The 11,460-nt window shown below is 46.3% G+C and overlaps 1 protein-coding gene across 1 annotated transcript in view; it reads right to left on the reverse strand.

Moving 5' to 3' along the window:
• The window catches only part of NIBAN1 (niban apoptosis regulator 1), a 56,716-nt gene extending 45,527 nt beyond the window's left edge, over nt 1-11,189 (reverse strand). The window contains exon 1 of the mRNA XM_042033838.1: nt 11,087-11,189. Within this exon, the coding sequence (XP_041889772.1) occupies nt 11,087-11,141 (55 nt within the window). The 5' untranslated portion in view covers nt 11,142-11,189. The remainder of the gene's footprint in view (nt 1-11,086) is intronic.
• Nucleotides 11,190-11,460: the final 271 nt, after the last annotated feature.

Below are 11,460 nucleotides of genomic sequence, written 5' to 3' on the forward strand. Positions count from 1 at the left end.
GTAAAGCTGGATGAAACGTGTCACTTATAGGAGAAGCTCCCACATGGCTTCTGTCACCTTCTTTTCCTGATTTAGAGAAGTGCTAAGTGCCTGAGCACAGGCAGAACCTGGCTGGAAGTTTGGGGAGAGCATCAAAATCATCGGTTCCCAAAAAAATTAAGCACCAGGTTTGTCAAGCCCCAAATTAACAGCCATAACTCCTCATGCATGAAATCGAACAGCAGCACAGGATCTCAGCAGGAAGATCAGCTGAGCAATGCCTGCATGGCACTTTGTACCTTGGCAGGTGTACAGGAAATCTCAGAAGGAAAGAAAAAACCCAAACAACGAATCTGGGGCTTCCTACTGAACTAAGCAGTAGAAAAATATACCAAAGATAAGCCTTTGCACCCTGGCCTTCGTCAAGCACCAGTGATGCGTTCAGGGCTTCAGATCCACAGAGCTTTTCCACTCACACTTAAGCCTATAAGGCACAAAGTTGTGTTTGCTTTGCCCACATGGGTGAACAGCTGCTGCTAGCTGTGGGCTTTGCAGCTTTTTCTAGCCTGCACAGAGGGCAAACATGGAAACAACAGGGTTTAGTCCAGCAGGTGAACATGGGTAGTGGTCGGAAACCTTCCTTTCCCACTCGCCTCCAGTTTCCCTTATTCCACCCCTATGGCCCCCAAACCCTTCCCTTCCCTGCAGGACATGCCTGAGCTGCTCAAAAGAACATCCAAAATGAGGAAAACATGTTTTCTTTAGCTTAATTCACAAAAAAACCCCAACCAACCACCAAAAAAAAAAACCCAAAACAAAAACCCAAAACAAACAAACAACCCCAGAAAACCCCATAACCCCGAAACCCTTATCCATTTTAGCTGCAGTTTTCTCAAAATAGCAATTTGGGGCAGATGCTCAGCATGGAAACTTCAGTGTGGACAGCTGAGGGCTGGCAAAGCCTCATCTGCAACTGCAAACACTGGAAAGTGTCTGGCAGACTAAATCACAGTGATATTACTTTACAGAATACTCTTAAAGAGCAAAAAAGCCTTTTTTTCCTTTCTTTTGCACAGACCTCGCCATTAAATCTTTGCCTGGGGATGATGAAAACTTGCCCTTCCTCTAGTGTGATCACGGCAGTATTGGAATATCAAGTGAAAATACATAAAGATCCTCTGTATCATGCCCAATAAAATCAAGCTGGCCTTTAGATGACATTCACCCAAGGCATTTAACATCCCCAATCCTGCTCCAAGGATTGTGTCTTCAGTTACCAACGTCACAACAATGCCCTGCAGAGAATCACAGCACAAACAGCAACTGTGGTTTCATGCAGAGGAAGGGAAATACCACGTAAAGCTTCAGAAATGCCTTCCTGAGACAGGAGATGAGAGAGGCTGAGCGAGATGTATGCTGAGTGGCACGATGGTGCTGGCATCTTCTGTAAATTTGAAGAAGCAAATTTGAAGTGTACCTCCGCAAAGAGCAAGGAAAAGCTCTTTGGCAGGCAGCAAATTTCCAGATACAGCACATGAGGGTGATTTTTTTAGCTGAGGTCCCAAGCACAATGAACCAAAAATCAGTAGTAAATGGGCCATCCCAGGAAGTGAGCAGGGATCTGATATGCATGGCTAGAAGAGGTCTCCGAGCCCTGCAAAACCTGCAGCTCCCTTCACACGGAACATAAACCTCCAGGGGAAACCCCGGATGATTTTGTAACATACAGAAGCTGTAGGTATTTTTTTCTAAGGTTGGATGTGAAAGCATTTAGTGACAGGCTGAGAGAGCTGGGATTGTTCATACTGGAGAAGAGAAGGCTTCAGGGAGAGCTTTTTGAAGCCTTTCAGAACTTTTAAGGGGGCTTATAAAAAATGAAGGACAGGACAGATAGTGACAGGACAAGGAGGAGTGGTTTTAAACTGCCAGAGGGCAGGGCTAGATGTGATATTGGGAAGAAATTGTTCTCTGTGAGGGTGGTGAGGCCCTGACACAGGTGGCCCAGAGAAGTTGTGGCTGTCTCTGGATCCCTGGAAGTGTTCAAGGCCAGGCTGAACAGGGCTTGGAGCAACCTGGGATACTGGAAGGTGTCCCTGCCCGTGGCAGGGGATGAAGGAGATGGGTTTTAAAGTCCCTTCCCACCCAAACCATTCCATGATTCTATGATTCCATGATCCTGGGTGCTTAAGCGTCCAGCTGGTCCCCAGCACGTGTGTCACTCGTTGACTCTGCCTGCTGGGATCCATCAGCAGGATGCAGCTGGAGCTGCCGCAGGGGCTGCCCCTGCTCCGAGGTCCTGTGTCTTCACTTCCCTGGACCTCTGCTTTAGCTTTGCATGCTTACACAGTAAGGAACCAGGAACAAGGATTACCTTATGATGTCTGTGCCACACTCCTTGTGAGGACCAACATGCCTGCCCAACGGCAGCCCACGTGGAACTGAGGTGTAAATGACCTTTTCTGCAGATTACCTGTTGCAATGCATGAGAGCCACACCCAAAGCGTGCCCTAACCCTAGAAGCACAACACGGAATGAACCTGGGAAAACACCAGCATTTAGGGGAGCTATGAACAGACTGTCTTACAGCATTACCAAAGATCTCCTTACAAGCTCTCTGTGGTTTGAAAAGGCATCACTGGTGCTGGTGGTGTCGGGGAGAGCCCACAAACTGCCAGGCACAGCCACGGGCCGCTTTTCTCAGCAGGAACCGCTAACAGGAGCATGTCCCATGCTCACTCTTTAAGCAGTGACATGTAAAAAGCCCAACCTGGAGATGAGCTGACACACTCACTTTGCAAAAAGCTCTAAAGCAGAATTCCTTCTGGAGGACAGATCATGGCTCGCTCGTGGGAAGGTACAGGAAGTGGGCAGCAATCCAAAAACCTGCTGCTCTTTTCCACCGAGGAGTGGAGTTGCTGCAGCCCGTGGCGGCAGCTGTGCCAGCCCTGGAGCAGCTTGGCTTGAGGCGGTCCCAGAGCAGCACACACTGCTCTGACCCAAGGGTGGCACAGCTGCGGCCCCTCAGGCCCCTCAGAGCCCCGGAGTGTGACCAAGCACCTGCAGCAGCACCCACCCAGCGCCGCGGCCGCGCTCCGACAGCTGCAGCAGTGCCTCCCCTCTTCACACCCCAAAAACCACCCGGGAGACGCGGGGCACCCAACAGGGAGCGCACAAAAGCACTGACAGTGTCGTGCACAACATGGGTGGCGTCCCTGCAGCACTGCCCACTCCTCGGGAGCCATGGGGTGCAGGGCATGGCACAACTACAGGCTTAGGACCCATCTCATCACAAACAGCACCCAAAAGGTCATTTGAATCACTAGTTTCAGCTTAGAAAATTTAGTTAGAAAATAACTACTCCTGATCTCACTTAGTTTCCTAAAAGAGTATCAACCATACAAAAATTATCTACATACTTTTGAAAACTATACTGCTTTTAACCTCTTACTCATGTATTCAGAAGAGCCCAAGAGTCAGCCTCACTTTTGTTTTCTGCTTCCTGCACTGTAGCTAAGACAAGTCCCTAGCTTTAAAAAACATGCAATAAAAAAAGATGCAATAACTAAGTAACAACTTTGGTAGTACTACAATGACCTAAATATTTTGGCGTAAAGCTTCTGTACTACCCAAAGTGTAAGAGCAACTACTTGGCCGGACCTATGAACAAATATCACAGAAGCATGAAAATGAAAGGCTTATGAATTCAAGATTTAGCACTTAATTAAATACCTAGAGAAACGAAGTCACTAAAATCTTAGTTTATACATACCAAAATAAGCTTCAGTGTAGAATCAGCAGCAAACTTTTTTTAATATACGTAAGACTACTAGAAAGACACAGGATAAAGATTTTAGGAGACCCAGGCAGGTGAATCCTTTCTTCACAGAAGTTTGAGCTATTTGCACAAGCTTTAATCTTGCTTTGATGTAAGAGTTCGCCTTGTTTCATCACTGTCCTTTAACTGCAAAAGCAAGTAAAATGCTTGCAAGTATGTTCAAAAACTTGAAACCACTTTTAATTGTTCTCTAAGTGTGAAGAGAACAGCATGGCTATTCCATGCAAAGGAAAAAGCTGTACTTTAAAAGCACATTCCTTATGAATATCATTCTTCCCCCCCTAGACACTGGCTCTGCAGCTGCCACTGCCCAAAGGCACCAGCAACAAAGCTGCTTTCATTATCTCAGAGCTGGCTTTTCTCCCTTTGATACCAATAAAATGTCTATCAGATGCAAAGACTGTCTTACAATTTGTGGCCAAGCTGCACTAATTTAAGAACTTCCAGTCTTCAAGATTTTGGGAAACATTAAGTACAAAGGCACAGCACACTTACAGTGTGTCTCTCAATTACAGATACTGGGGCAAGGATGAACCTGTTTCTCACTTCTTCTATTGAAATATTCTTTCCATTGATCCCTGTGCCTGATTCAACATTGTATGTAGTTTCTTCTACAAGTGACAAGAAAAGCATAAAAAATGCCACGTGTCTTCCCCTACAACGCTGTGGTTTCCCTTCCCTCACATTACCCAAAAAAAGACCAGAAAAAAGCCACCTTTCATTTTTCAGGCCCAGTGATGCAGCACATCATCTTTAAGGGTAGTTCTTGTATGTAGGTTACTGTGGTGTAAAGGCTTGAGATGATCCTGCTGAACAGGCATGGAGCCTATCACAGCTCTGGGACACAAAATGGGGAACTGGGATTTCTGGGTTTAGGAAAATCTCAAGCCATTTACAGAAGGCAAATGGGGTGTGATCACAGACAATCCTTCTACTGACAAACTAATGAATGAAAACTGAAAAATTTCACCTCCTGCTTTGATTAGGGAAATTTTGACCATGCCTGTTGCAAGATAACATGACTGGAAACTTCCAAAATTGCTCATGGAGTTTTTGAGAGAAGTTAATAATGGACTATTTGAGCAATGGAAATTGAACAGAGAAGGTATATCCTGCTTTAGTCTCCCAAAGCTGAATCTGAAAGTCACCAAGAACAGTAAATTCTGTTCACATGGGTGGCAAATACCTTTCCCATCAATCACATCCCTGGATGCCTTTTGCTTGCATTCAGTTGAAACATAAGAAACAGCACTTGGCCCCTTGAATTAAAGGCCATAAAACCCAAAGAGAAGCTGCCTCTCCTTTCCAGCACAGGCAGGCACCATTTATCAAAACTATGGGATGAAAATCTGCCACTGGCTCCAAAAGCAACAATCTCTCTGAGCACTAAAACTTCTCAGAAAACAAGTAAAGCCAAAAGGATTTTCCTTGAAAAATCTCACTTCTTACAATCTTCAAGAACTTGGAAACTTTGCAAGTTGCATATAATAGAATTTTACATGCCTATTGAAATCTGAATTTCCTGTGCACTTTACTTCACTTCTTCCTTCCGTGGGTATTTATCCGTATTTGGATTGGACTAGATGGCACTACCATGAATTCGGAATTTAATACGTGCTTGTGAATGAAAACATTATTCTGCCTCTTCCTTAGATTTTGGGAGTTGCAGGTAAATCCAATCAGCTTTTACCATAAACCTCACCAGATGAAAGGAAAAGCAGCCTCTAAGAGCTACAAACTAGATGCAGTTAAGTCCAGAGAGACCCCACACTCATAGAATTTGGTTGGAATGACCTTAAAGCCCATCTCATTCCACCCCCTGCCAGTAGCAGGGACACCTTCCACTAGGCCAGGAAGTTGCTCCACACCCTGTCCAACCTGGCCTTGGACACTTCCAGGGATGGGACACTCCTGGCTCTGTATGATGCCACGACCATGCTCACCTGCAGAAAATGGAAGAGAGAACTTCTGGAACACGGCACAACCCAGCTTGGAACAGGCTGGGAGCAAAGGCAGGGAGTGCAGCCAGACTTGTAGAGAGCCCTGCTGTACTTGCAGTCACACACCAAATTAAAACCAGAAGGATAAGTGACAGTTTAAAGCAGAAAATCCAACATCCAGTCTGAGTCCCTGTCCAAAAAAAGGCCAGCTTTTCCACAATTAATTCCAAGTAATTCTTCCATCCTCCAGCTCTCCTGCTCCCACCTTTGTGTACACTGGCTGAGACTTTCACTCCAGAGTTGTATCAGGCGCTTGGGTTCTGTCCCTCAAGTCGGTAGGACTCATCTCCATACCACTGCTGGAATTTATTCAGCTGGCTTCCTGGAAAGCTAATGACCCATTTCCTATCTTGTCTTTCAAGTAAAGGGTAAACAAGGCTCCTCTTCAGCCTCTAAAATGGGACAGAATAGGAGTCTCTCTGCTTTTTCAAGTATGCTGCATCTTGTAGGAACACACCTACAGCGTGTGATCGTTGTGCAAAATCCTGACTTAATTAACACCACAATGAAATTCCTAAGTAAAACAAATGGCTAGAAAGAAGTTTCTTACAGACATTTATTAACAGCTTTCACTGTCACCTCAAAAGAACAACGTGCAGAAGGTCTGCCTGGAAAAACTTCCTAAACAATGAGGAAATCCACAGGGTGCATCCCAGGTGCCGCAGGGTGACAGCACTGCCAGTGTGCCCTGAGCTGGGGCTCAGGTCCTACCTGCCTGGGGGAGGAAATAGATGAAAAAGAAGGGAAGGAAGAAACTGCATTTAAACAAATAAATCCAAAGCAAATAACTACAAAGGCTCATCCTCTGGACAGATGTCTGTTTACAGAAATGGGTAGCCAGGATATGGTTAAGCACACCAAGCACCTTTAAGAAAAAACAACCTTCAGAGAAGTTCAATTTTTCATACGCTGAACTGTTTTGGAGACACACCTGTTGAAATTACTGGTGTTGGCTGCTTGAAATTTTTCCACTTCTACAAATTAAAAAAACATTAATCCCAACACAAGACAAGAGAAGAGCTTGGTCCTCTACTGCTTCTGCTGCTGAGATTGCAGAAATGGAAAATCATCGAGACTTTAAGGGCATTTCCATCTTTGCCTGCTGTGAGATCCTCATCCTTGATTGTTTCCTGTCTGCTAGTAGAGACACTAAGCAACACTTTGCCATCAGTAATGATGACACCTCCAGCACAATCTCACAGGACATACCACTAAGTTGCTTTAGCAATTCAGCTAAATTCAGCTGATTCCTGAATTTCACGATTGCACCCCGAGCCCGTAACTCCCCACCACCGCCTTGGACCGCTCCCTCTTGGGTGTAGCACTCCTTAAGCATCATTAAACAATTCACCCAACAAACAACTCCCATCATAAGTTTAGCCTATGCCTCATCAAACTGAGAGCACAAATCTTTTTAATAAACTCTTTTCACATGACCAACTCCCAGTCTCTTAATTATTACTGCCATGTTTTAAAATCCGTTTCACTCACATCCTGAATAATCCCCATGTAGTCCCACCAAAACCCCACAAAGCAGGATTATCTCTGCCACAAGTCATCTTTTTCAAGGCCCCAGTCCAAAACCTAGAGGAATTACTATAAAATTTTCTTTTCAGAGGGCTTTAAATCATTTTACTCCTTACAATGTGTGTGTATTTAAAATATCTTATGGATCTTAAATAGGTGGAAAAATTTATTTTTCCATAGGTCTGGTTAGAAAAACAGGCTTGTGCTGCACAGCACAGAAGACACTTTTGAAACTGCTATTGTTTCCAGACTAGCAGTGCTGCAGTGCCTGTGGCCTGGCTTTCTCCCACTTCCCCCTAAATATCCTCCCCACACCTTCTCCCAGAGACACAAACTGTCCCCACTGCTCACAGGAGTCCCTGCTAACTCATTTTTCCATTATTTCACTATGACATTCATCTCCTTCAGGTAGGAGTAAGAAATATCAAGTCTTGACGTGTTATTCACAATTTCATCCCCCAACAACGACCAATTTTCATTAATTTCTACTTGACAAAGACAAAAGATGTTGCGATGGCTTGCAAAATGTAACTTCATGAGATATAAATACATACATAGATTTTCTGAGTGTAGAAATCGTTTTGCAAAGCATTTTCATCCCCAACTAAGTGTTTAGGCAGTTGATTCAAACTTCACAATGAAGATCCCTGCCCTTGCAGTTTCAAACACAACCTCGATTTTCCTGGGAAGACCACCCAGAAATCACACATTGGCATCATCTGTTCTCTTCTTAGGCATTGTTTGCTGCACGGGATGCACATTACCAGGTCAATAATTACATTTGCTGACTTTCAGGTCATGATACTGCCCAAGTATTGCCCTGTGTACAACCACACACAGCTTTGCAAGTTGGCTGGTTCAGTCCTACCACATCCTCCCTAAGAGCATGGGAGCTGGAAGCAGTTTTAGGTGGAAATCCCAGGCTTGGCATTCAGTAACTGAGACACCGCGTGGGATGCCTTCCTGGTTTTCTCTGGGATTCATTTCTCCAGCTGGTCTGACAAGGCTCACCCCAATTCACCCACAGGGAACCGCAGACAGCAAAGCAGCTCCCAGGCTCTACCCAGCGGTGCCTGTGCTGAGGGCAGGTTCTTGAGGTTATAGAGGCACCTGTTTGACTGGGTTTGCATATTTTCAACATAATTTTACATCTCACATAATTCTTGTCCTCGTTTGGTTCTCTCATCCCACAAACAACATGAGCAGACAGACTTTTGGAAGTCAGAAAACCTGTAGAACTGTACCTGTGTTGATGTAGAAGCTGTAACATGGAATTGTGGAATATCCAGAGTTGGAACAGACCCACAAGAATCATCAAGTCCAACTCCTGGCCTGCACCGGACATCCGCCGCCTTTAATGCTCAGCCCCTCATTTCCATTCATTACATTGTGCTTTAGCTTAAATGTTGTCTAAGTGAACTACAAGGCTTTACCACCCATTTAATTTCAGACAAATTAAATTATCATTACAGCAACGAGAAATTAAATTACACCATCATGAAAACAACTATGAACTACACCAAGCTCTCACCTGAAGTAATACTCAGGATTTCCTGTCTTGAGGCTACTGGTATTTGGACCAATATGAGTGAGCAACCCAAAATGCACAAAGTTTGGACAGTGTTGCTGGCTCCTTGGGCTTGCTGTCTCCCCATCTCCCTCCCTCACCAGTGCTGTCCCATTCCAGCACTATGGACTGACAATCCTGCTGACAAAAAGCAAGCCTTTCCCTTTCCTTCTTACTGAGGACACCCCTGCATCACCTGTGGAGGAAAAGAACCCCAAAAGCTGCCATCCCACCAGAAAAACTCAACTAAGCTTCACAAAGCCAACTAAAAAACGTACTGCTTATTCAAGCTACAGACTCAGTGCTTCCACATGGTCCCTCTTGGAATGAGGGGAGCTCATCACAGAGCTCCTCTGCAAATAGACACACCCAGGTGTGTAAGACAGAGAGGCAAGGCCTGAATCTCACAGACTCCAGCCTAACATCAGCACTAGGTTTGGTGAGTTGGCTGGATCACACTGTTTCCATTTAAGATGCTCTTCACAATTCTTTTTCCTCCTCAGAAGTGCTAATTCACAGGCAGCCACGGTATGAAGTGCCTCATTAATTATTTTTCCAAGCAGGAGCTTAGAGTGGGGGATCCTCACAGCACGAACAGCAGACGTGAGCCAGGGGATGAGCACAGGATTTTAATTCCTTCTTCCACAGTGATTTCCCTCTGGCTCTTGCCTGTGCAAAGACATGATGGGCAAACAAGGGCTGTGTCTGGAGTGCTGCAAAGCTCTCAGCATGACCAAGGCACCCTCTCTGTGAGCAGCAGGCAAGTCTCAGACACACACATCCAGCCCTACTTCACACACAGGGATTTCCCAACCTTTCAGCATTAGCTCCCAGTTCTACTTCTAGATGATGTCCAAGGCAAAGACCTGCATGATTTCCCCATAACTAATAAGGTCCCTGAATTTTCTAATATTTTTTCTTCTTTTTTTTTTTTTTTTTTTCCTTTTTTTCAGTAAATAGACATCAACCTTTTCAGGTGCTCACAACTCAGGGACCAGAAACTTGAAATGCTGAACTGTGGAAATGCAACTTTGGCTGCAGCATGGGGATGAATGTAAAGAAAAATAGAAATCCATGGGGACTGCACCTTCATGTCTCTGATGGGACTTGAAACCACCCTCAATGGGGTAGGAAAAAAGGACAATACTGATAGGACACTGTCGAAAAATCTCAGTGTGTGAGGTCAGTAGCTCTGCTGACTGCTTTTTGGGTAACAGCCATTTAATAACTGGCCATCCTTCCCAACACAGGAATCTCTTGAAAGACCCACTGTGATTTCAAGAGTCCTAATAGAGGAACGGCTCAGTGTTTGCACTCCCTCTGCACCACAAAAAAATCCCAAAGCAAAGAAATCCAAGGACCAGCTGGGCTGTGGGCACCACCCAGGAGTCCCCCTCCGGCCCGAATCCTGAGCACAGAGTTTGATCTCCCAGCCCACAACAGAGAGGGCTCTCGCAGGCTCCACACGCATCATACATCAAGTGCTAGAACTGGGCTTCCTTTTCTCATGCAAACTTTTATCCCACTTATAAATCTCCAGCCTTAAAATTTACTTTGCAAATACTTTACCTGCTGCCTGAGAGATAAGCAGCACAGGTAAGAGTAAGCTGTGTTTCATACAGAATTGCTCAAGTAACAAAAAGACTCCCTAAATGCCAGAATTACACTCTTTTCCTTCATAGTTTAATAGCAATATACATAACTTAAAGCCTTTTTTGTTGTTGTTTGCTCTCTCTCTCTCCTAACATTTCAATGGGATAAAGAGCTGTCCTTACACAGTCAGACTGGTTTACCTCAGTACGCACCTAGCAGTGCTGCCACTGCCTCCAAGGGGCTTGGTAAAGCATCAGCCCATATGGTGCCGGTTGGATTCACACTGGCAAAGCCCGGTGCCTCGGAAGCTGCCGGGTCTGGAGAACCGGGATTTGTCACACAGACTCAGCCGCAGCGCTCCACGCTCTCTCAAGTTTCACCGTCTACTTATCACTCCCTCAGCGGGAACTTCTAAAGCATCACCCTTAAGAAAGTGCTCCAAACTACATCGGACGCTGAGAGTCAGCCCAACCCGCGCTGTCCCGCCGGCTGGCAACCCGCGGGGCTCCCGCAGCGCTGCCGGCGGCTTTCCCGAGCCCCGGGGCTCCCGGAGCGCAGCGCTGCGCCGGTCCCCTAGCCCCGTACCTCGGATGTAGGCGCACTTTCCGTCGTCCAGCGGCGCGGAGGCAGAGGCACCCATGGCTCCGTGAGCTGCGGTCCCGCCGAGCCCGAACCGCTCCCGCCGCTTCCTCCGCAGGCACCGCCCCCGGCCCTGGCCCTGCCCCGCCCCTCCCGGGAGGGACCCGCGGCTGCCCCGCGCCCCGCGGCGGCTCCGGCCCCCGGCACGCCTGTGCCCGGTGCTCTCTGTGCCCCGCTCTGCTCTGCCTCACTGTCACTCGTCAGCGCAAAATCCACATCCCCTTGGAGACACGGTTACAACCTCCAGAGTTAAAGACCGTGCCAAAGTAAAAGCACAGTTAAACAGGACCAAAATACTTCTCCTGGAGGTGTCCAGAAGG

This window comes from Corvus kubaryi, unplaced genomic scaffold, assembly GCF_017639235.1.
Source record: "Corvus kubaryi isolate FWS band 111438036 unplaced genomic scaffold, C.kubaryi_AGA036_p1.0 37361, whole genome shotgun sequence".
NCBI lineage: Eukaryota > Metazoa > Chordata > Aves > Passeriformes > Corvidae > Corvus > Corvus kubaryi.